Source organism: Sciurus vulgaris (assembly GCF_902686455.1).
Source record: "Sciurus vulgaris genome assembly, chromosome: 5".
NCBI classification, from domain to species: domain Eukaryota; kingdom Metazoa; phylum Chordata; class Mammalia; order Rodentia; family Sciuridae; genus Sciurus; species Sciurus vulgaris.
In genome coordinates this window covers 115,495,174-115,519,385 of record NC_136465.1, presented here as the reverse complement: position 1 = coordinate 115,519,385, position 24,212 = coordinate 115,495,174, and the positions used below count along the sequence as shown (strand labels likewise).

At 54.2% G+C, this 24,212-nt stretch overlaps 1 protein-coding gene across 5 annotated transcripts; it reads left to right on the top strand.

The window, feature by feature from the left end:
* The first annotated feature begins 170 nt into the window (after nt 1-170).
* Nucleotides 171-22,819, top strand: RARG (retinoic acid receptor gamma). 5 transcript variants are annotated; one of them, XM_079140944.1, is made up of 11 exons: nt 171-324; nt 826-1,048; nt 1,732-1,799; nt 6,505-6,830; nt 17,618-17,766; nt 17,954-18,095; nt 18,755-18,915; nt 19,114-19,290; nt 20,092-20,296; nt 20,754-20,912; nt 22,144-22,819. In XM_079140944.1, exons 4-11 carry the CDS (start codon nt 6,647-6,649, stop codon nt 22,341-22,343), a joined length of 1,377 nt encoding a protein of 458 aa, XP_078997070.1. In that variant the 5' UTR covers nt 171-324; nt 826-1,048; nt 1,732-1,799; nt 6,505-6,646; the 3' UTR covers nt 22,344-22,819. The 5 variants fall into 5 exon arrangements, with proteins under 5 accessions (XP_078997070.1, XP_078997074.1, XP_078997073.1 ...); XM_079140948.1 differs by lacking the exon at nt 6,505-6,830 and having other exon boundaries at nt 174-324; XM_079140945.1 differs by lacking the exon at nt 171-324 and having other exon boundaries at nt 805-1,048.
* The last annotated feature ends 1,393 nt before the right edge of the window (nt 22,820-24,212 follow it).

The following is a 24,212-nucleotide window of genomic DNA, read 5'->3' as shown; positions in this document are numbered from 1 at the left end:
CAGGCCCAGAGGGCTGAGGCAGACACACACCCTCAGCCTGGGCTTTCTCCCTCACACCCAACCCCGGGCTCCTCCTACAGTTCATCCTGCCCTCCTCCCAGCCTTTCTCCTCTCCAAATCCAAGCCTAAAGGTGGGGACAATGTTGGCAGCAAGGGACCTAAGTGCCCACACTTCTGGAGCTCCTTCAGGGAGGGTAAGAGGAAGGGGGTCTGTGAACCCAGGTCTCAGTACCCCTGCGACCCTCACTAGTTAAACCAGTTCTTTCCTGGGGCAAAGGACTTCGGAGGCTAGGAGAAGACCTGCAGGTGGAGGATAAGCAAAGGGTAAGGACATCAGCATCAGCTTTAACATACTGCTGCCCCATCACTCACTCCACACTTGGGAGGACGTGGACACAGTCCCCATTGCTTATCCTGGGAGGTACCAGACACTGGCCTTCCAGAACACAGCCTGACTAGGCAGCTCATCTAGTCCCCCCAAATGGCAGAAAGGGGAAAAGCGCCAGAGAGAAAGGGCTGGCATCACGGGGTTGAGGACACTGACCTTCTCTGCCAGCCTTGCCCGGCCTCCGTGGGGATGGAGCCAGGGAAGCCCAGCAAATGGGAGGGGCACAGACCCAGGCGTCCTGGGCCGCTCCGCCCAGCCCCCTCACCCAACCCCCGCCCCCCAGCCCCAGGGCACCGAGGAGGGAGCCGGGCAGGGGCAGGCGGCAGGGGAGGGAGGAGCGAGGGCGGGAGGGGGAGGAGGGAGCTGGGCAGGGAGGGAGGTGGGGGGGCAGGGAGGGAGAAAAAGAAAGAAAATATTTTCCGTGTCCCCGCCTGCAGAGTCAGTGTGCGGTTTGGGAGAAAATGTGTCGGATATTTTGGGGCGGTCACGTGGGCGGGCGGGCTCCGAGAGGCCCCGGGACAGTCCCAGCCTAGAGCCGTGCCCCCCCTGGCGCCCCCCATTACCGCGAGCCCCTGACACCGCGACGCTCCATCCCGGAGACCGCCCGACGCCGGGACCTCGGGGCTCCGCGGCCTCCCTTCCCCCGCCCTCCCCCTCCAGGTGAGTCAGGCGGGGAAGCCGGCTCGCCCGCCCGCGGACGCCTGGGTCCTCCGCTGAGGTGGGCTGGGGGCGGCCGCGCTGCGCAGCAACGCCGGTCCCTTCCTTTCCGGGACTGGCCAAGCTGTCCGTAGGACTTGAGGGGCCTTCCTGCCCCGACTGGGGTCAGCTGTGATGTGAGAAGGGAATGGGAAGATTTTAGAGAGGCTGGGGATGGGCTGGGTTGTCTGCCCTTGAATTGGGTATTGAATAGTGTGGGGAGAGCATTTGGGAAGAGTCTGCAGGCAGAGGGGCATCTGTCCTTCTCCTGTGCTTGGAATGTGAGAGGAGATTGGGATTTCCTCTGGTGGGAAGAGACACAGGCCCTGGGTGCTCCGAAGCGTGGATTTGATGGTTCAAGCTGGTGAGTTCCTCCTTCCCCAGTAGAATGGCACAGCTTGGACGTCAGAAGGGCGAAGAAAGGTGGCTTAGTAAGTGGTCTTGGCTGTCTGGGTCTAGAAGTTGGAGGGAGGAGAGGGGCCTGTGAAATTTCCTTGAACTGCCAGTTCAAGATTCCCTGTCACAAGGTGGGAGATCCTCTGCAGTTAGGGGAGCCCAAATGGAACAAAAGAAGAGCAGGAAGATTGGAACAAGGAACCAGGAGTCCTAGTCTTGGAGTCCCATTGACGCTGCCTCTCTTTCTTCAGCACTTACAGCCCAGTCCCCTCAACCTGACCCAATATGTAGGAGGAAATCTCTGCAGGTGGCCAAGAGGGTAAGAATATACATGGTTGATGATGGTGGTTGGGAGTGGGCAGGGAAGCCTGAGAAGGGGTCTATATGTCAAGAAGCTGAGATAATTGTCCCCTTTCAGGGCTCATGTCCTGGGCAGCTGGGATCCAGTCCTCAAATCTGAGGTTGCAGCCCTTAAGGTCACACCTCAAATGCTGAGTTAGGGTTGAGGACCACAGCCAGTGTCTCATATCCTTGAGGGAAGTAGATAGAAGACAGGGGAGAGGTGGGGTTGGAAGTGTGTGCAGGGTGCCTGGAGCTTGGTTATCCCAAATAGACAGACACACATAGACACACACACACTGTGGCTTAGAGCCTGGTAGGCAGTACAGGGCACTCCCCCCAAACCCGGCACACCCCCACCCCTGGCTCAGAAAGCCACCTAACTGGCACCTCCAGTTCCCCCCTCTGCCCCACCCTGCCCGTGCCCTCCGATGCCCACACACATTCCACTTGCATTGCCTGCCTACCTCCTGGGCACTGCCCCTCCCTGGGGCCCGTGGGGTGGAGGGAGGGCACCTGGGGATGAGAGGTGGAGGCTCAAGGGTCTAGACTCCCCCAAGAGTGGCATAGGGCCAGGGAAACTAGGCCCACTGCTGCCTCCTGGTGAGTAGACAGAAGGCCCCAGCTAAAGCAAAGGATGCCTGGGTTCTTTGCCCAGCCTGGAGATGGGGTCATGGAAAAAGGTGGTCGTGTTTATACAGAGGGGAGGGGGGCGGCGGGTGGAGAGCAGCCTACAAGAGCAGCTTTGTTCTAGGCTCTGGAGCGGGCAGGGCAACAAGGAGACGCCCCCTTCCATCCGGCAGCCCCCTTCATCCATGCCCTCCCCTCAACTCCACCTCAGGTCTAAGAGAAGCAGCATTGTAAGAGCCCCTTTCCCCTAGTCAGTTGCCCCTCCCTCCATCTGAGGTGGCATCTGGAGAAGTGCTGTCTCCTTTCCACAGGTCCCCCAAAGAACCAAGCATCTAGGACCTTGTTTAGGATTCCCTTTTACTTTGCACTGTCTTTAATTCCTTGCCATCTTCCTCTACCCTAATTAAAGATCCTTCCTTCCCTTCACAGCCTAGGTAGATAGACTGAGGCTTACAGAGGGGAGGAATCTCTGTCACCTTCTTCTCTTCAGTGGATTCCCAAGGCCCTTCTCTGAGGCAGTATAGGAGGAAGTCCAGCGAGAGTAGGTTTGTCCTTTGCTCATTTATAGCCTCCTTCCTCGGTGAGAACCGGGAGTCTAAGCATCCTCTCTGGGACCCCTTGCTGAAGTCCTCTGCCCTGCTTTTAAGGTCTGTTTCCAATCTGTAGGTGAGACACAAAGATAATGGAAGTTGGAGCAGATAACTCCATTCCTAGTCTATAAGCAGAGTCTGGGACAGATGGCAGAGAGAGTGTGTGTGTGTGTGTGTGTGTGTGTGTGTCAGGGGGTGCTCTACTAGCTTCTTACCCTTGGCATTGGAGGGGTTAATCCACCTGGAATGTGGCCCAGCCTGTTGAGCTATGGCCCAGGGGCCTCAGGGGCCCAGGACTCCTGGCTCTACCTGGGTTTAACTAGGGATGAGGACCTCATGGAATTGGGGAAGGAAAAGGAGAGAGAGCCTAGGAGCTCAGGGCTCAGATTTTTAGGGCCTGGTGAAACACTGGCTAAAGAGTTGGAGGGTCCTAGGGATATGGGTAGTGCTTGGTGAGGCGCAGGGCCCGCTTCATGCTGAGTGAAGGATAATGGTGTTGGAGGGTGAGTTCTTGTAACCTCATGACAATTTACTCTCAGGGTCTTGAAGGCCAAGGTAGAGAAGGAAAGAAAGAAAAAGAGCAGAGGTACAAAGACTGAGCGATATTTGTACTAGAAGCAAATACTGATGGCAATAGAATCAGAAATGCCTCTTGCCTACCTCTGTGCCTGCCCACCCTGTGGGCTCAGTGTGTTTCACTCTCTCTTGGTCTTTCTCTGCCCTTCTTCGTGTTATTCTGTTATGGTTCTGGCAGGTGGAATTACCTAGGCTGGGGTGACTCTCCCTCCTCAGCCCATCAACTCCCTTGAGAGGTAGGTGGTTGTGGGGACTCCTGGGAAAGCCAGCCTTTCTCTTTTCAGAGCATCAGGAGAGGAACCACCTGCCAATCCTGGGATTCCCATTTCTTCCCTCTCCCTGCTTTTCTTCCTCTTCCCTGGGTTCAGGTTAAAAATCTTCTGGACCCGGGCCAAAGTGGCTAAAACACCTGTAATCCCAGCTACTGGGAAGGCTGAGCAGGCAGGAAGATTACAAGTTTGAGGTCAGCCTGGACCACTTAGTGAGACCCCATCTCAAAGTTTGGAATGAGCACAGCGCACTGGCACGTGCCTATAATCCCAGTGGCTTGGGAGGTCGAAGCAGAAGGATCATGAGTTCAAAGCCAGCCTCAGCAATTTATCAAGGCCTTAAGCAACTCAGTGAGACCTTGTCTCTAAATAAAATACAAAAAGGGGCTGGGGATGTGGCTCAGTGGTTAAGTGCCCCTGAGTTCAATCCCCAGTACTGGAAGGAAAAAAAAAAAAAAAAAGTGTGTTGGGGACATAACTTAGTGGCAAACAACTTGCTTAGCATTAGCAGAGCCCTGGGTTCAATCCCCAATACTGCAAAACAAATAAAAACAAAAAAATTCAGGGGGAAAAGCTATGTTCAAGGGAGAGGATACAGGGAGAGCTTTCAAAAGTAGGCAGCCCGAAGATGAGAATGAAAAGGAGATGGAGCCCAGCGTGTTGGCTCATGCCTGTAATCCCAGTGACTTGGGAGGCTGAGGCAGAAGCCTCAGCAAAAGTGAGGTGCTAAGCAGCTCAGTGAGACCCTGTCTCTAAATAAAATACAAAAAAAGGGCTACAGATGTGGCTCAGTGGTCGAGTGTCCCAGTGTTCAGCTGGTACCAAAACAAACAAACAAAACAAAACAAAACAAAACAAAAAAAAAAAAAAAAAAAAAAAAAACAATGAAAAGGAGACGGAGAAGTCAAGTAAACTGAGGACAAGGAGTTTTCTGGCATCATAGTTGTCACATACTAGGTGTCCGTCAACATCCCTGATTTGAAGGAGAGGGTACAAGAGAGAGCTTAAGGATTGAGGAATGATTGGAGACAGAAAGATTTAGGAGGGGAAAGGAAGAAGGAATATTGAGGAAGATAGAGAAGGAAATGATAATTAAAAAAAAGTATAGAGGAAGAGAAGGCACAAAGAGAAATGAGATATTTACATAGTATTTAGAATGTGCCTTGCATTATCCTAAGCACTCTACACATGTTAAATTGTCGAATCCTCACAAAAAACTTATGAGGTCTCTGTTGTTATTCCTAAATGGCATAGGAGGAATTTGAGGCACAGAGAGATTAACTCATCCAAAACCCCACAGCTAGCAGATAGTGGGGATATCAGTTCAGTGATCTAGCTCTAGAATCTGGGCTCCTAGCCAGGCATAGTGGCACACACCTGTAATCCCAGTGACTCTGGAGACTGAGGCAGAATTACAAGTTCAAGGCCAGACTCAACAATTTAGAGAGACCCTGCCTCAAAATAAAAACTAGGACTGGGGTTGTGGCTCAGTGGTAGAGTGCTTGACTGACACATGTGAGGCACTGGGTTTGATCCTCAGCACCACAAAATAAATAAATAAAATAAAGGTTAGTGTGTCCATCTACAACTAAAAATATTTTTTAAAAAATTTCGTTCTCATCCCCCCCCCCCCCAAAAAAAAAGACCCAAAATAAAAAGGTCTGGGGACATAGCTCAGTGCTAGAAGATCCTTGGGTTCCATCCCGGTACCAAAAAATAAAAATAATAATAATTAAGAAACAGAGTCTGAGTTTTATTGAACCGAGGGGTACTTAACCACTCAACCATATCCCCAGCCCTTTTTTTATTTTTTAATTTTGAGACAGGGTCTCTCTGAATTGCTGAAGCTAACCGTGAACTTGCAATCTTCCTGCCTCAGGCTGCCAGAGTCCCTGGGATTATAGGCATGCACCACTGTGCCCAGCTAAGCCCAGCCATTTTTAAAAATGCTATTTCAGCAAGGTGGCAATAGCCTGTAATTCCAGCAATTCAGGAAGCTAAGGCAGGAGGATCACCATATTCTTCTTCAAAGAGGTGAAGTGTAGGGCCCCAAAGTTACAACAGAGATGTGTTTGTGTGTGTGTGTGTGTGTGTGTGTGTGTGTGTGTTGTTGTTGTTTGTTTGTTTTGTGGTGCTGGGGATGGAATCTAAGGTCTCACAGATGCTATGTAAGTAGGCAAGATGCTAGGAGGCCTCTGAGTTATAACCTCTAGCCTGAGAGTTTAAATTTCCACACCATCATTTATAGCCATGTGACCTTAAGCCACTCACTTAACCTGTTTCCTCATCTGCAGAATGGGAATCATAATTCCTACTTCATGGGATTAGTGTGGTGTGAGGGTTAAGTCTGATATCTAGCCCAGTTGTGTGCTTCTTGATCACTACTCAGTCAAGAAGCCCTCTCCACCAGAAGTCCTCAGACTGTCATTCACCTTACAACCTGTTTGCCCCTCCCTGGAACTAATCTGGAGAGTTTCTCAGAGCCTGTACAATTCCCTCCCTTCCCTCTCTACCACATAGAAAGTGCCTCGGGCCAGGGCAGTATAGACACTGCACTGAGGGAGGGCCATGGGGCTTGGGAACTCAGAGTGATCACTCTCTCATCTCTCTTTCTCCCTAGGATCCTTGGAGACCCAGTGGGCAGGCCAGGCAGGGTGGGCACGGAGCCTCCCAGGCCAGGGCAGTGGGCATGGGCGGGGGCTGTGGCTGAAGACCACCCCCGCCCACTGCAGACCCTGGGGGACTCCCACATCGCAACTGCCATGGCTACCAATAAGGAGCGACTCTTTGTGGCTGGTGCCCTGGGGCCTGGATCTGGCTACCCAGGGGCAGGCTTCCCCTTTGCCTTCCCAGGGGCACTCAGGGGGTCTCCACCATTCGAGATGCTGAGCCCTACCTTCCGGGGCCTGGGCCAGCCTGACCTCCCCAAGGAGATGGCCTCACTGTGTGAGTCTCAGGGATTTGGGGGGATGAGGGAAAATGGAAACAGGGCATTTGGCGGGTGGAAGATGTAGAACATTAGCATCCCAGTTAGGAAGGTGGGTGGGACCTAAAGAGGGAAAGGGAGGCTGGTGAGAAGGTGGAGGTGTGGTCTAATGGAGTAGTGGAAAGCAGTGAAGAGCAGTAGTGGTGGCGAGGATGGGTGTATGTGGACTAAAAGGAATGTTTACAATGAGAGTTCTCCTGCTCAAATGGGATGGGGAAGTCGCAGGCCTAAAATCAGGAGGTCTAAATGTGCCCCCTGTCTGCCCTCTAGCAGAGGGAGCACTTGTGTGTGGACAGCCATGGGTGCAGTCTAGCCTAGTCTGAGACTGCTGCCTGCATGCAGTTGGAAGGTGGGGCGGGGGGGTGGGGTGGGGGGGCAGACTGGGAAGTCAAGGGATCTGGGAGGCCAGTCAGCTGGCTCTGTGATCAAGAGGTAAGATTTTTCTGAGGCTGCAAAGCCAGGAAAGAAACCTAGTACCAGGTGCCCAAAGATGTGTGGTGTCAGGAGACTCTTCTGCTAGGTTTTGGGGAGATCGGAAACAGCCATTAAAGCTATCCAGAGAGGTGGAGGGGGTGTTCCAGAAGCATCCTCTCCTCCAGCCACAAGGTTCTGGACTCCTCCCTTCCCTCCAGGTCTGGCATAGTGCCTGCGTGCTGTGCAGATCCCTACTTGTCCCCCAGGCTTGCCTTCTTTGGGTTAAGCCTTTGAGTGCTGACAGCAGGCAAGGCTTGGACCTCCCTTGCTTCCTTGGGGACCCCTCTTAACCCACTTGGTCATTGTTCCTCCTGGCCAGACCATTATAGGTGGGGGTGCTCATGAGCTGGAGGCTGGGCTACAGGGCTCTGAAGGGTAAAGTGTCAGTGGGTAAATGAGTGAAGAGAAGATCTCAGAAGGAGAGAGGGGAAGGTGACTGGAGGAGAGAGAAAGAGAAAGGGAGCTGGGTGAGAAGAGACACAGCCTTTACAGCTGTACAAGTTCAACAAACTCAGAGACTGAGGTGGAAGAAAAAAGGCCTGCCTTCAGGAGGGGGCACTGAGAGAGCTGTGTATGCACTAGACTGAACTGTCAGCTCCTCTGGATTATGTGCATCTGGAGAAGGTGTGTGTGTCCCCAACCATATGTAGTTGTGTGTGTGCAGCATCTCCCTAAGACTCTGTTCATGTACAGAATTCCAGTGTGTGCAACAAAGAGTCAGTGTGAGGAGAGAGGAGGTATTTAATAGGGCCGCTGGTGGTGTGTCTGGTGTTTGGTGAGGTCTGCCAGTGGCATGTCTGTAGTCCAGCAGGGCTTATTGAGTAGCACGCAGGTGAATGAGAGAGCACAAAGCCCCTTTTTTGGAAACTTCAACTGGGCTTTCCCCTACCTTATTTTCACCCCATGAATCTGTTCTAGGGGTTGGGGGAAGTGGAAAGAAACCACCCTCTCTCTCTGTGAATGTACTTGTTGTAGAAAACCATACAACTCAATCTCCTGGGACTTGACGGTTCCAGATTCTGGGAGAGGCAACTAAAGGAGCTGAGGTACAGGGGGAAAGGAGAAAGAGGATGAGAGTGGGAAGAATGCTGAGAGTCAGGGGCCAGTGTTCAGTGAAGTTCTTCTTATGTCTCTGTTTCCTGGACACATGGAGGTCAAGGTCAGGGTTCAAAGTGAAGTCAAGGTAGGGGAAGGGGCCAGGCGAGGCATCAGCCCCAAAGACTTCTCTGAAGGAGTTGGGCTGAAAGGAGAAATCTGAGGGAGGAGCCAGAACCAGGGCAGGTAGCTAGGGAGGGTGCGGCCTGCATGGAGGGACAGGTCTGGGCAGGGAAGTGGCAGGTGGGGTAGGGAGGAAAGGAAGGCTTGGGTCCAGACAGCTTGTGTGGGGGTGAAACACACAGATTCTAGTGGTAGTGCAAGGGAGAGGATGGGATCTGGCGTCTCAGAGACCTCCTATGGGAGAATAACCAAAGGGTGAGAGTGCCATCTCTCATTTCTCTGACATGCTGTCCCTTTTGGCTGGGGCCATCTTAATGGACAGGGATTAGAGCCCTAAATCTGATGCCAAAGCCATCCTCGCCTTGAGTCTGCCTCTCTCATCACTCTTTCTCTTGTTCTGTGGACACCCTCTTACACAGAATAAGGAAGGAGCCTGGAACTTTTCCCTAGGGCTGACTTTCAGATCTTATTGTAGAGTCTCCCTGCCCCTTGGGGACATCCTTGTTGAGTCTTGTTTCCCTTCTTGGGGCTCTCCTCTGGCCTCAGTGGGTGCGACAGATCTTAGAACTACACAGTGGAGGAGGGGAAAGGTGAGGGGAGTATGTGCTGCTGAGGTGGAGGCAAGCATGGGCCTGCGTGCATGGAAAACAGAGGGGTGTGTGTGCGCGTGCGCGCCATACATGCATGTGCATGAAACCCCTGTCCATGTCCCTGTGTATCTCTCTGTTTGTAGACATTGTGTGTTGTGTATTTGCTTTATCAAGACTACAGGGAACAGAGTGTGCTGGGAGGGAAAGGAGGGAAGGGAAGCATTGCTCTCCTTCCTGTCTTGAGGAGATAACTGTGGTCCTGGGGACCTGGCTATTTTTCCTTTGAACCGGGTGACGACTGCCCTGGCCATGGGGTCACTATCTCTGGAGTAGGAAGCCCAGACTTCACCACATGTGGGGAAACTGAGGACAGACTGGAACAGGGAGAAAAGGAGTTCTACTGAAAAGGAACTGAAGAAGAGCCCCCCAGACCAAAACAAGGGCATGAAGGGCAGCTACATAGGCTGAAAAGTTGAGACTTAGAGAGAGCCAGGCACTGGGAGAAAGAGCAAGGAGAGCAAGCCGGTGGGTAAGGGTGGCGAGAGGCGAGGCGGCAGCAAGGCCTCCTCCAGGAATAAAACCCCAGTGACTGCCTCCTTCCCCTCCCCTACTGGTCTCTCCTCCTCCGGCTCAGGCTCCAGCCTCAGGCCGACACAAACGGGGCTTTGATTGCAACAGGAAACCTCTCTGGCGGGGGGAGCCGGGCAAGCCGCCGCGGATGGGGCCTAGGCTGCACCCCCCTCTCCTGGCCCCCTACCCGGTCCCAGCCCCCTCCTGCCCAGCGATCCTCACATCCTTGCTTTGGACCTCATCCCTTATTCACACCTCCCTATCCCCTCCCTTTTCTGCCGCCCCCTCCTCCTCCAAAGACCCCTCCCATTGCCCTTCAGGTGGGACTCCTCAGTTAGGACTTACCCTTCTGGGCGGGGCCTGCTTCGCTTTGAAATACCCCTTTTTCAGTTTTTTGAGGGAGGGTTTTGGAAGAAAAGGAAAATTTAGCATGAGGAATTCAGAGCCAGTTATCCTCAAGCCTCATCCAGAAGGTGGCAGAGCTGGCGGGGGTAGGGATGTATATGGAGTTAGTTGTCCTGGGTTCTTCCCCAGACCTGGCCAAACTTGTCCTTGCCAGGGTGGTAGGGCTGGTGGGGAGACAATGCTAGAGTCTGAGTGTTAAGGGCCTTGTTAGCGTGTGAGGGCTATACTCTCTTTGCCTCTGGGGCCATTCCTTTGTGGGGATCTAGCTGGGAGGGGGGGTGCCCTGGTGGTGGGGATCATAGGAAAGGGGTGAGTCAGGCAGCAGCCCCCCTTCATACTTCCACCAGGCTGGCGGAGAACATCTGGTTCCCATGAAATGCTAGAAGGCTAATGGGTCTAATTGCTGCAATAAGGGCTGGGGGAACTATGGGGAAAAGAGGGGGCACTAGATCCCCCCATCTTGCCTTCTACCCAAGGCTCTACTGTCTATCCAGAATGGGGGGTTGGGGTTGATGGGAAGGATGGGCCTGACACCCTGAATAGCCTGGATCTAAGGCCCCCTCTCCCTGCAGTGCCTGGGAAGAAAACACAGATGGGGTGGTGAGGAGTGGGGTGCATTTGGTAAAGAGAAAGGGGGGGCTATAGAGGACTCATGTCTTCTTGGAGCCCTCCTCCCCCTCCTCTTGTGCCCTCCTCCCTACCTCCCTCCTTGTGGCCTGGCCACTTCTGGTTCTAATTACCAACCAGGCAGGCCTGACTTAATTGGGACCTTTCAGATTTCGGAGGGGAAAAGGGGGCGGGGTGGGGTGGGGGGGACAGCTGACAGCCTGAAGTTGACTAAGCAGGACTCTTTCCTCTTGTTTTGGGGGTACTCCCCATTTTGCACTTTTTTTGCACTGGCAATATTCTGATTCAGAAGCCCACCATCCCCCCTTTTTTCTTTTTCATTGTTGGGGTGGACTCAAATGGGGTGTCTTGGGTTGGAGCATGAAGGGGGAGCTCACCCTGGGTTGGAAGAGCCCCGCATTCCCTCTCCATCCCAGATTCAAGCCCCGCCCCGCCCCCCCCCCGTCAGCCGTGCCACCTCAACCCCCCCATCCACAATTCAGGCCCTACTTCCCAGCCCTGCCCCCCTCAGTCCCTGGCAGCCACCCGGGCCCCTCCCCCGCTCCCGCCTTCCCTGCCTACTCTGGCACCCCTTCCTGCTCTTTATTCTTCCAAAGGCGCCCCACTCCTGCAGCACCCCAGCGCGCCCCCCCACCCGGTACAACAGATTCTTAGAAAAGCGTGCCCCGCCCTTGCCCAGCCACAGCCGCGAGGCGGGGGAAGGGGTCGGGCCGGGTGCTGCTCCCGCTCCCCCAGCGCTCCCCGTGTGAGCTGCGCTGACAGAGCCGGCTGGGCCGGCCCGCCGGGCGGCCGGGCGGCCGGGCGGCCGGCGGGCGGGGCGCGGGGGAGGGGGTGGTTTCCGGGAGTCGCCGCCGCTGGCGCTGTCCCGGGGCCAGGGTCCCCGATTCAGCCCGGCCCGGCAAGGGCAAACTTCTGACGTGGCCAACCCCCCGCCCCCTCGTCCCCTTCTCTGTCCGGCGTGAGCTCCCAGTGCCGGAAGGGGCAACTAAGGGAACAGTGAGGCGGCCCTTGAAACTCTCAGAGGGGCACTCAGTGTGGCGCTGAAGGAAGGAGGGGGCAGTTCTTGTCTATGGTGGGGGTATAAATGACCGTGGAAATAAAGAGCAGCGATTATTGACGTGGGGGGCATTGGCCCTTTGGGCAGCTGGCACGTTAGAAACTTGGGGGAATTGGCATTTAGGGGGCAGTTTCGTCTAAGGTGCAGTTGGCACTTTATGGACAATTTGGGGGTAGTTTTGTGTTCTGAAAGTTAAGTTAGATTGGAAGAGAGGGCATTGAGAGAGGCAGTGGAGGCGCTTAGGGAGTGTCAGTCGCGGGATGGGGCTTCGGGGACTTGAAGGGAGGCGGCCTAGGACGCAGCGGAGGGAGGACAGACAGCTCGGGCTAGGAGGGGCGGACTCTCCGCTGAGCTGGAGGGGGCGGGGGGGGGGGGCTCCGCAGCGGCGCTGGCGACGGCCTGGGCGGGGCGGGGCGGGGCCGGGTCAGGAGGAGGTGAGCGCGCCCGGCCACCCGCCCCGAGGGGGGTTCCCGGAGAGTTCACGGCGGGAGCGCGCTCCGGCCCTTGGACCGGGGGTGGGGTGAACGGGAAGGAAGGAGAAGGCAGCGCGCGCCGAGCCGCAGGAATGTACTGTTCGGCCCTGAAGTGCGCGCGCGGAGGGAGAGGGAGGAGCCAGGCCTGGGAATGAGGGGGGTGGAGGTAGTGCAGGTCCTCTGGAGAGCTGCTGCGCGCGGAGAACCTCCACGTTCTCTTCTCCCAGTCATCCTTAACACCCTTGCCTGTTTTAACTTGTGTGAAAAAGGAAGGATTGAGGAAAGGGGGAGAATCCTATGAAAGGAAACGCGTGTGCTTGGTTCCTCTACTCCTTCCCCCCACCCCGACCTGGGCACGCGCCTAAGGGCAAATGCGTGCAAAAGCCTCCGGGCTGTGGAGAGAGAATGCTTACAAGCTTTTTTCCGAGCCACATGGGTTTGCACAAACATATGTGCACCTATGAATTTATGTGCGTGCAGACATGCATGTGCACTATTGCATTTTTGCAAATGCGTAGTGCTTTGCCAAGATAAATGCATGCGTGGATGGATGTGTGTCTGAGTAAGGGTGCGCGCCGCGCAGCGAATGTATGTGTGTGTGTGTGTGTGTGTGTGTGTGTGTGTGTGTGTGTGAGCGCTCCACTCCCAGTTCTGCTCATCTTGGTGCCCGGCCCCCTTCACTCTCCAAGCCCCACCCCCCACCCCTCCAGGCTTTGCTTTTACAAAAGGTCTCCCCAGTGCTAGCTGCCGAGGCGCCCTGAGTGAGCGGGACCCAGGCTGAAGCGGCAGCCTGGGCTTCGCGCCCCGCCCAGTCCCTTTCCCTTGCTGGGGATCCCCCTCTTCTCCGCCCTCCCTTACCCCCCATGCAGCCCAGCGCCCTATGCTAGCCCTCCCCCTCCCCCCCTCCAGGAGCGGGGCGCCGCCGGGGGAGGAGGGGGAATCGGCTGCGGGTCCTTGGTGTTTTAGCACCCAGCTTCCCTCCAAGCCGGGTCGCGATGTACGACTGCATGGAATCGTTTGCCCCGGGTCCGCGACGACTGTATGGGGCGGCCGGGCCCGGGGCCGGCTTGCTGCGCAGAGCCACCGGCAGCTCCTGTTTCGCCGGACTTGAATCTTTTGCCTGGCCGCAACCCTCCAGTCTGCAATGTAGGTACTCGAGCCCGGGGGTCGGGTGCGGGGTGCAAGAAAGTCTGAGGCTTACCCTTTCCGTGTGTAAAGGTTGGAACTGGGGTGCAAGCGGAGATTCTGGTCCTTTCTAGGTGAAGTACTGTCCCTTTAAATGCGGGGGCTTCGGCGTCTCCTTTGCGTGTGTGCAGTAGTGTTTGGAGTGTGTGTGGTTTATATGGTGGGTGTTTAGCTAGGACCTGTGGTTGATGCACTCCAAAGTTCCTGGAGATAGGGAGAGACCGAAGTGTGTTGGGAGTTTGTGCTTTCAGGTTCCTGGCCCCAGTTGGATATGGCACCTAGGACGGTGGATGGCATTCGTAAAGTCCATGTGCGAAGTTGGGAGTGTGAAAAATATTATTTGCAGAGCGTGTGACTCCCTGGCGTGCGCAGCGCCTTGAATTGGTAGTGTGGGTGTGGGAGTAGGGGGTCTCTGCACTGTCGCTTTCAGACTGCGTTGGCAGATCTGCATGGCCCCTGAGTGGGGATGTTTGTGGCGTGAGGCTGGGAGGGTGTGTGCCCCTGTGTGGCTGCGGGGGCGGCTTTGGAAAGTGCTGTGTCCCAGAGTGCATCCTGTGTGCTCTGCGTGTGGAGTGCAAGGGGTTAGACACATAAGAGAGTAGAAGGTGGGCTCTATGCGCGCGCGCTCATACACACACACACCCCGCTTTTAAAAACAAATGTTTGGAAACGTGTATTGGGTTGTATGAGAGAAATGACTCTTTTTTTCAGTGGCTCCAACACACAACTTAAGCAGGAAGCGAAAAGTTTAAAGCAAAGTCTGGGTGTGTGGTGGTGGTGGTGGGGTGGCCTGGAGATGACAGTGGCAGGAGAGTGGCACTACTGGAGTCCCCAAATATCCATCTTCCCCCTCTGTGAAATGGAAGATGCCAGGCCTGGGGCCCTGGAACCCCTTTCCAGAGCGGTAATAAAAAGCTGGGGACTGAGAGGCAGTAAAAATGAAGTCCAGATGAGAGGCGGCTTTGAAGCCTGGGCCGCAGTGCCTGGCGGGGGTGGGGTGTGGGGAGGGGCCGGGAGGGGAGCCTGGAGCACCCCCCAAATTTACCCGGGGCTGGGAAGCGCTCACAGCCCGGGTGCGGATGACTGGGGGACCGGGGGCTTGTGGGCACGCTAGGAAGGGGCGGGCAGCGGGCGGGGCGGGGCGGCGGGCGCTGGGGGAGTGCGCACGCCGGGTCACCGAGCCCCCGCCAACGCGCCTCGCTCCTTGGCACTCGGCTGCGCTGTTTACAAGTTCAGATTTTTTTTTTTCGTCTTTTGGTTCCAGGGCAGAGCTGCTCAGATTTAGCAACTGGGAAACTGGAAGAGGGAGGTGGCAAACAGGAGACCGTACTTTGGGTGGGGCGGGGCAAGAATTAAAGAGTGCCATTTAAAGGGTGGAGAAAGCATGGAACTATTGCTTTGCACCAAAGCCTTGTGAATTCTTAAGCTTCTCATTGTCCAATGGGATGGGGAATTGGGATATGCTGAGGGGGGTATCTGAGGTGGAGAGAATCTTCCAGGAGAGATTTGCAGGGTTGGGGCCTGGGCAGAGACCCTATCATTATTTAGGTCCCTGGAAGCCCCTTGGACTCGGCTGGCAGAGTGTTTTTACATTTCAATTTGGACTAATAATTTTGACCTCTGGGGTTCTGGTGGGCTCACAAAGCCAGCCTTAGGCCTGTCTGCATACAACTTTCAGAGGGTTTAGAGAGGGGAGCACTGTATGTTTGTGCATGCTCCCAGGGTTTGGTGTCGAGGTGCTGTGCTGGCAAGCTGAGGTGTTTGTCTGGTGGTTGAGCTGTTTGCTTGTAAATGTGTAGCCAAGTGCTGGGTGTTGTGTGTCAGCCTTGTGACTTGCCATCCACCTCCGCGGTGTGACTGGAGTTAGTGCCTGAATGCTGGGTTGTGAGTTCCTCTGTGCCAGGATTGGGTCGGGGTTAAAGGAGCCCTTGTGAATATGTCTGTCTCTGTGCCCTGTGTGGTGTTGGCCTGTGAGCGTATGTATGTCTCCAAGGAGGTGTGTGCTAGATTGGAAGTCCAGGCTACTCAACTCTGGGCCTCGCAGCTGGGAGCGTTTACAGCCGGTTATAAAGAGTTTGTTTGAAGCTCCGCTTAGCCTGGCCAGGAATTTCCTCAATTTCAGCAATTTGGGCTTTAAAAGGAGAAAAAACCAGAGCCCACCCCCGCCTCCCCAGCAGGGGTCCCTGCCCAGCCTTGCACCAGCATCCCTGGTGGGGTCTCAGCCCTGGGCAGAGGAGGGATATAGATCTCATTAACTTCCCAGTCCTCCACTCGCAGACTGACCTCAGAGCCACTGGACTGAACTTTAGGGTTGGGGGGATATGCTAGAGGGGTGTCGAGAGAATGAGTGACAGTACCACTTAGATGGGAAAAGCTGACCCCCCCCCCTCCCCGGCTGGTCTCCCTGGGGCCCCCAGTATATAATTGGCTGGCGCTGCCCCATGCCAGTCCGACCGCACCCAGGCCCTTGCGTAAGAGGAAATGAGGCAGCGCTCTGCGGGCAGGGAGGGCGGCAGCGCTGGAGAAAGCACCACCCCACGCACAGGCTTGTGGGCAGGACACTTGCCCCTTGGGGACACTAGGGTGGGCCTGAGGGGCGAGGGGAGGTCCTGAAAGGCATTCCATCCCTCCCCACAACTCTCAGCACTAGCCCCTCCTAGAGTCCGCCCCCACCCCCACCCCCAATTTTGAATAGTCTTTTGACACCTTCTCCCCCTCCCCTCTTTCATTGGGGAATCTCACTCCGGCAGGATTCTTATGCTAAGGGGGGGGGGGGGGAGAGAGAAAGAGAGAAAGAAAAAAAGAGAAAGAAGTGTTTGTTTGGGGGGCTGGGGAGGGCTTCCCTGGCTTCCCTCCCTTGGGGCCGGTGAGGTGACCTGGAGCCCCTGCTTAGGACAATCCTTCTGCTCTTTCAGCTGCATTGGGGCAAACTTCTGACCATTTGGGCATAGATTGTTAGGAGGAAGGAGGTGTTCATGAGGTGCGTTGGTGGGACACTCCTTAGGGAGGGTCTTGAAATAATTTGGACTCTTCAGGTTTAGGTAACAGGTCCTATAGACTGAAAAATTTACAGATGCCTGAACCTCTGCAGATCAGCCATATACTCAAAGGATTTACTCAGCAGCCTCCTGCACAGAGCACATCCTCCACCTTGTGAACTGCAATTGGGTATTTTCAGAGGCAGTTCTGGAGTGAAGACAGCCTAAGAGAGGGTCCAGAGATAGGTTCCCTCCCCCATCAGCTCTGTTTACCCACTGTCACTAGACTCCCATTTGCTATATCCCCAACAGCTTCTAGACCTGAGAATTTGAGTAAATACCTCAGTCTCTCCTGCCTCAGCCTCTGCAACTCATGGCTACCTAAGTCTAGTCAGAGCACCCAGAGCCTTGCCTCCACCATCAGCTGGCAGGGTGGCACTGAGCCCATCCTGTCCCCTCTCACGGCTTCATTTCCTTTAGGTGTGAAATCAGGCTGTTGCCTGATTTCTTTTCTGACACTTGTGCCCAGTGAGGTCCATTGTCTCAGTGACTTCTGGAGAAAAGGACTTTGATAGTTATTTGGAGGGCAGGTTGAGGGGAAAAGATCAAGGATTACCTGTACTACTTGAGAGAAATGAGGTCCTGTTTTCATTTCTGAGTGTCCCAGCAGGTCATTCAGCCAGGTTCCAGCTGCAGGTGGCCTATATTGCCTTACCTGCCCCCATATCAATCGCTGCCCCCAGGGAGGGTGGTGGGAGGCCAACTACCTAAAAGGATCTTCCAGAGTGACAGAAAGAGATGAGAATTCAGAATTGTAGGGCCCTAACCCTGCCACCCTACCCATATTATAATTGGGTTAACTGAGGCCCAGAAAAGTTAACTTCCAGGATGACCTTGATCTGGAATTTGGGGAATTGAACAGCGTCATGTAGGGCTAGGACTGGCATTATTGTGGAGGAGTTGGCCAGACTGTGGGGTGGACTTGGACCCCAACAAGACACAGTGATAGTGGCTGCCTGGGACTTTCTGGGAGTGTGTGCAGGGTGGGGTAGTACACTGTGCAGGTGATGGCTGTCAGCAGTGGGCCAGAGGAGGAATGGGCATAGGGTTGATAGGGAGGCTTGGTGGTTTGGGGGCCCTCCCCTGACCCTCACATCACTGTCCCCACAGCGGTGGAGACGCAGAGCACTAGCTCAGAGGAGATGGTGCCCAGCTCGCCCTCACCCCCGCCACCTCCTCGGGTCTACAAGCCTTGCTTCGTGTGCAATGACAAGTCCTCTGGCTACCACTATGGGGTCAGCTCATGTGAAGGCTGCAAGGTGTGTACATATGGGGTGAGCTGATTGGGGATCCCTAGTTACCTGGGACACAGGTGCTGTATGTGAGTGAGCATGTGTGGGGAGAGGGGCTGCTTTGCACATACATAGTTGGTTAATAGATTAGGGCAGGCCTTGGGTATTCCCAGCATCCTGCTTCATTGACACTCATCTATCTCCTTAACTCCAGGGCTTCTTCCGACGCAGCATCCAGAAGAACATGGTGTATACCTGTCACCGTGACAAAAACTGTATCATCAACAAGGTGACCAGGAATCGCTGCCAGTACTGTAGGCTACAAAAGTGCTTTGAAGTGGGCATGTCCAAGGAAGGTAGGCTCCTATCCCTAGCCTGGGCAGAAGCAGTCCTGTCCTACCCTGTGGTTGCTTGTCTTCCCTGTGGCCACCCCCACTTCCCTGACCTCTGTTGTCTCCTCTCAGACCAGTCCTATTTGATTAGCTCCATTCACCCAAGAGGCCCCACCCTTTCCCATTCTCCTCTCTTCTTAACCCTTCCTCTGAATGAGTAAATGGGTATGGGACTTCACATTCCCTCTGCATTATGCAGGGGAGTGGGCTTCCCAATGATGGTTCACTCTTCTCTGCTGTTCCCAGGACTGAACCTGAGATGGATCTGGGGTGGCCCCTCCTTTCCATCCCCCCCCATTGTGCTGCCAAGGCTATAAGTGGATATCCTGCCGCCTGCATATCCTGCCCCCCCCCCCCCCCCCCAGCTCCTGCAGGGTGACAGGAAGGGCAGGATGGAGCCGAATGGCCTGGAGAGAGAGCAGGGGCTGAAGGCCCTGGGTGGGGCTGGGGAGAGCCAGCCTGGGAATAGGAACTAACATAGGAGATAGGGCAACTGAGGCACTAATTAGGGTGCCAGGGAATAGCTATTCATGGTAAGGCCTGAGTTCATTGTTTGGGTGAGGGAGGACATCTAAAAGGAGTCTCTGAGTGTCCTGACCCTCCTCTTGTGCTTCCCCCACAAGCTGTGCGGAATGACCGGAACAAGAAGAAGAAAGAGGTTAAGGAAGAAGGGTCTCCTGACAGCTATGAGCTGAGCCCCCAGTTAGAAGAGCTCATCACCAAGGTCAGCAAAGCCCATCAGGAGACCTTCCCCTCGCTCTGCCAGCTGGGCAAGTATACCACGGTGAGGAATGAGCGGAGCCCCAATGAGGGCAGGGACTGTGCCTTTCGGGAATGGGTAAAGGCTGTGTAGGAGGCCATGGTCTGGGACTGAGGACAAAGAGGGCAACAGTATGCAGAGGAAAGAGTTTGGGGTATTGGCAGAGAGAAGACAACTCCTAGGTGGCCTTTGTTTGCATCCTAACCTCCTTCTCCTCTGCAGAACTCCAGTGCAGACCACCGGGTGCAGCTAGATCTGGGGCTGTGGGACAAGTTCAGTGAGCTGGCCACCAAGTGCATCATTAAGATTGTGGAGTTTGCCAAGCGGTTGCCTGGCTTCACAGGGCTCAGCATTGCTGACCAGATCACTCTGCTCAAGGCTGCCTGCCTGGACATCCTGGTATGTTAGGCCCTGTGGGTCTTGCCTCAGCCTGACCCTCATATGAGACTTTCAACAATTCCTTGCTTCAAAAAGATTTCTTTGCCAGACGCAGTGGCACATGCCTGTAATCCCAGTGGTTCAGGAGACTGAGGCAAGAGGATCACAAGTTCAAAGCCAGCCTCAGCAAAAGCAAGGTGCTAAGCAACTCAGTGAGGGCTGGGGTGTAGCTCAGTGGTCAAGAGCTCCTGAGTTCAATTCTTGGTACCAAAAAAAAAAAAAAAAAAAAAAATTATCTCCTCCCAGCCATTTGGGACTCCCCACATCTTTTCTCCCCAAGCGTACTTTTTCTTCTCCTTTACTTACTGGGGATTGACTCAGGGCCTTGCACATGCTAGGCAAGCAGTCTACTATTAGACGACAATAGTAGATTTTTGAGATATGATCTTGCCAAGTTGGCTTGATTGGCCTTTAACTTGTGATCCTCCTGCCTCAGGATCCTAATTCCCTGGGATTACAGGCCTGTGCCACCACACCTGGTAATCCAAGCTCTTTTTTGTCTTAGGCTCTGCCCCTAGGACCTGTTCATGGCTTTCTGGATGCCCTGCCTCTCCTGACTTTTTAGGGCCTCCCTTCCTCTAGCCTCAGGTCCTCCTCCTCTCTACTTTCCTTCCCATGCCTGTTTCAGGTTGCATTTCTTGGGGATTTAACTTCCTCACTTTCCATTCATTCCCTCTTTCCCCATCCTGTATGAAGCCCCCGCCCGCCGCCCCACCATCCAACTTTGCCACAGCATTAACTCCCCCCTGTGCCCATCTGCAGATGCTACGGATCTGCACAAGGTACACCCCAGAGCAGGACACCATGACCTTTTCTGACGGGCTGACCCTGAACCGGACCCAGATGCACAACGCTGGATTTGGGCCCCTCACAGACCTCGTCTTTGCCTTTGCTGGGCAGCTCCTGCCACTGGAGATGGATGACACTGAGACAGGACTGCTTAGTGCAATCTGCCTCATCTGTGGAGGTGCGGAGGCGCCCCCTGGTGTCTGCTTGGGCTCCTTTCCCACCACATTCCACACCTGATCTCTGGCCAGGTGGGAGACCTTGGTGGTCTCTTCCTTTGGAGTTGTAGCCCTTGGCCCCAGACACAGATCCTGTAAAACTTCCTAGCAACCTCAAACATAGGACATAAAAAGGGAGAAGAGCCAGGGGGAGCTGAGGGCACCCTAAATATTGGTGTTGAGATAGGGATCTGAGTGTATTGATTTACCAGAGAAAGCCCCTTGCTGAACGGGAGAAGACATAGGGCTTAGGGCAGGGGAAGTACTCTGGTGGGGCTCAGGAACAACAGGAGAAGGGTTGATGGGACAGTCTGGGACCTAGAAGTCCATAGGGCAGGACCAGTTGGGGATTAGAAACCTGTTACTGTGTCTTCATCCTCTCTTTCTTTCCCTCTCACTCCATTGTGCTTGTCCTCACAGACCGCATGGACCTGGAGGAACCTGAAAAAGTAGACAAGCTGCAAGAGCCATTGCTGGAAGCCCTGAGGCTATATGCCCGGCGCCGGAGGCCCAGCCAGCCCTACATGTTCCCAAGGATGCTCATGAAAATCACCGATCTCCGGGGCATCAGCACCAAGGGTTAGTCACCAGTGAGCCTTCCCTCTCTGTGTTCCCAGAGCTGCAGGTCTTCTAGGTCACACAGCTGGACAGGCAGAGACAGGAACAGAGTGATTGAGAATCAGGTGACCTACATTGGAGTCCTAGTTTGGCCACATCCTAGTGAGAAAACTTTGGGCAATTTTTTTTTTTTTTTTTTAACTTTTTTTTAGCAGTGCTGGGGATCAAACCCAGAGTCTCCTGCATGTTAGGCAAGTGCTTTACCACTGAACTATACCCCTAGTACTTCCTTTACTTTTTGTACCTCATTTTAATGTTTGTTAACTTATGCCTACCATATAAACTAACTGTGAGGACTAAACGATTTGATTTACAATGTGTTTAAAAATGTGAACTAAAAATTCAGTACTAAGCTGGGTGTGATGGCACATGCCTGTAATCCCATCAACTTCAGATGTCAAGGCAGAAGGATCACAAGTTTGAAGCCAGCCTCAGGAACTTAGCAAGACCCTGTCTCAAAATTAAAAATAAAGAAAATCTGGGGATGTAGCTCAGTGGTAAAGCACCCCTGGGTTAATCCCCAGTACCAAAAATAAAAAAAAAGAAAGAAAAGAAAAATACGGTTTAATAGCTTCCAGTACAAAAACAAAGAAATAATGGAAAGAAAAATACAGGGGCTGGGGGTGTAGCTCAGTGGTAGAACACTTGTCTAGCACATGTGAGACTGGGTTCAATCCTCAGCACCACATAAAAATAAATAAACAAAATAAAGGTATTGTGTCCATCTACAACTGAAAAAAAAAAAAAAAGAAAACTACAGTTTTATAGTGGGGCGTGGTGGCACACTCTGTAACCTCAGCAACAAAAGGCTAAGGCAGGAGGATCACAGATTCCAAGCCCACCTCAGAAACTGACTGAGACCGTCCCAAAATAAAAAGAAGTGGGGATGTAGCTGTGGTAGAGTGCCCCTGGGTTCAATGTCCAGTACTGTCAAGAAAAAAAAAAAAAAAAAAAAAAGAGAGAAAGAAAGAAAGAAAAGAAAAATAAATAAATAAATAAATAAATAAAAGAAAGAAGACATCCTGAAAGAATGAGATGGATGGGCAGCAGGCGGGCAGAGAATACCAAGGTGGTCCCAGACTGTGCTGGGCATGCCCAAAGGGGAGCCATAGGGCAACTGAGAAAGCTTACAGAGGCAGTCCCAAGGACCATGTCCTTCAACCCTCTGAGCCTCTTTGCTTCTCCATTGTAGGAGCAGAAAGGGCCATTACCCTGAAGATGGAGATTCCAGGCCCAATGCCCCCACTGATCCGAGAGATGCTGGAGAACCCCGAAATGTTTGAGGACGATTCTTCGCAGCCTGGTCCCCAGCCCAAGGCCTCCAACGAGGATGAGACTCCCAGGGGCCAGGGAAAAGGAGACCAAAGTCCCCAGCCTGACCAGGGCCCCTGACCTCCCCCGCCGTGGGGTTGGGCTCCATGCAGCAGACTGACCATCTCCCAGATGCCGCCAGTGACTGGGGGAGGACCTGCTCTGCCCTCTCCCCACCCTTCCAATGAGCTCCTTGTTTTGCCAAAGTTTCCAGGGGTGCCTCTGTGTTCATCCCTTTTCTACTCTAACTGGCTCCCTCTCCAGTCCCAGGGGCCTATACTGCTCCCACCAGGAGAGGGCGGAGAGGTGAGCCTGGGTCTGGACTCTAAAATCTCAGCACTGCCCCTCAGATGTCAGTGTCCTCAGCTCCCCAGGGCAGGAGGAAGACCCTGCCATACCATAGCCCCTTCCTCTGCCAGGTGCTTGGGCTCTGGGAGCAAACAGGAACACTAGAGACCAAAAGAGGGGCCATGGCAGGGGCTGAGCCCATCCTTCTTGCCCCTTCCCTTGGTGCCTAACGTTATGTGATGCACCTGCTCTGGTGCCCCATCCTTGTGCCAGGCTGGGCCCTGCATTTCTGGGACAGGACCCGAGGGTGAAAGGGACAGATGCAGGTCCATTCTGCACCTCATTGCTGGGGTGCAGTGTTTACCCCATGTCCTCCGTTACAAACCCCTTTCCAGCCCCACCATGTGCCTTGGGCTCCTCCTGCCCCACATCTCAGCCATTGGGCAGGGGCCCTCCTACACTACAGAGGAGCCAGGGATCCCTCTCCTAGTGCCTTCCACCCTTGATCCCCAGAGCAGCTTGGCCCAGGGAGAGGAGATGCTGCTTAGCTGATCCCACCCTGACCCAGAGGAAGCCTCTATTTATTTATTAGCTTTTGTTTACACCCTGGTATGACCCCTTCCTCCAGGGGTCTTGGGAGGGGGAGCCCAGGGCCTCTGTGACCCCTCCCTTCTTCCTCCAATCCCCAGTTTGTATTTAGCTGCCAAATAAGATTCCCACTGGCTCTCCTTTTTCTCTGGGGGGGTCAGAGTGCTGTCCCTTCCCCTCTGTTTACATCTCCCCTCTACCCCGCTGTATCGCATATTGCTGAGTTTTCTATTTTTGCAAAATAAAGTGATGGAAACTCGTGGGATGTGGCTCCCTCTAGGCATAGCAGGGTGGGGAGGGAGAGCTCCTAAGCTGTTGTACTTTGCAACTTTCGTAGGGGTGCAAGGGAAATAGGATGAAGTACACTGGATAGGCCTGCCGAGCGGGGTAGGGCGCTTGCAGGGTCCCCTTGAGTGCCCAGGCCTTGCATGGCCACCAGTTGAGCTCTTGTCCCAACAGGCCTCACTTTATATATTTAAAAGTGCCTGTTTGCTCTTTTCTGGTTCATTTGCATGGTTGTCTCTGGCCCCAGAAGAGAAAAACCATAGCCCACTTCGTGTTGCAATGTTTCTGTTTGACACCAGCCCCTCCGTGAGGTTTCCCACCCTCTGTGGCAGGCTGACACCCTGACTCCCTCCACTCCTGAGCCCACTTTTCCTCCATGACCTCCACTTACCCCATGGCCCCAGTTACCTTCTCTCCCGATAGCCCTTCCTTCCCCCTATAGGCCTACCTCTATAACACCTCTTTTTCAAAGACCTTTGGCCTCCACGTTATGTCCTTCCTGTCATCCCCTTGCCTCTGTGACTCTCCTGTATCTCCCCCACCCTGCCCACTCTTCCCTGGTCAGTGCTTTGCCTACCTTGTTCCTGGCTTTTCTCCACTGGTGACTTGTGCCTGTGGGAAAGAAGCTGAGGATATGGGAGAAGGGGAGGAGAGAGGAGTGGGGAGAAAGCAGAAGAGGAAAGTGAAAGAAGATTTAGAGGAAACCACAGGGCCTGTGGGTAAAGAGGGTCATTGCCATGGTAACCCCTGGTTGTGGGGGAAGGGTAAAAAGTCCTAGCTGTCCCATAA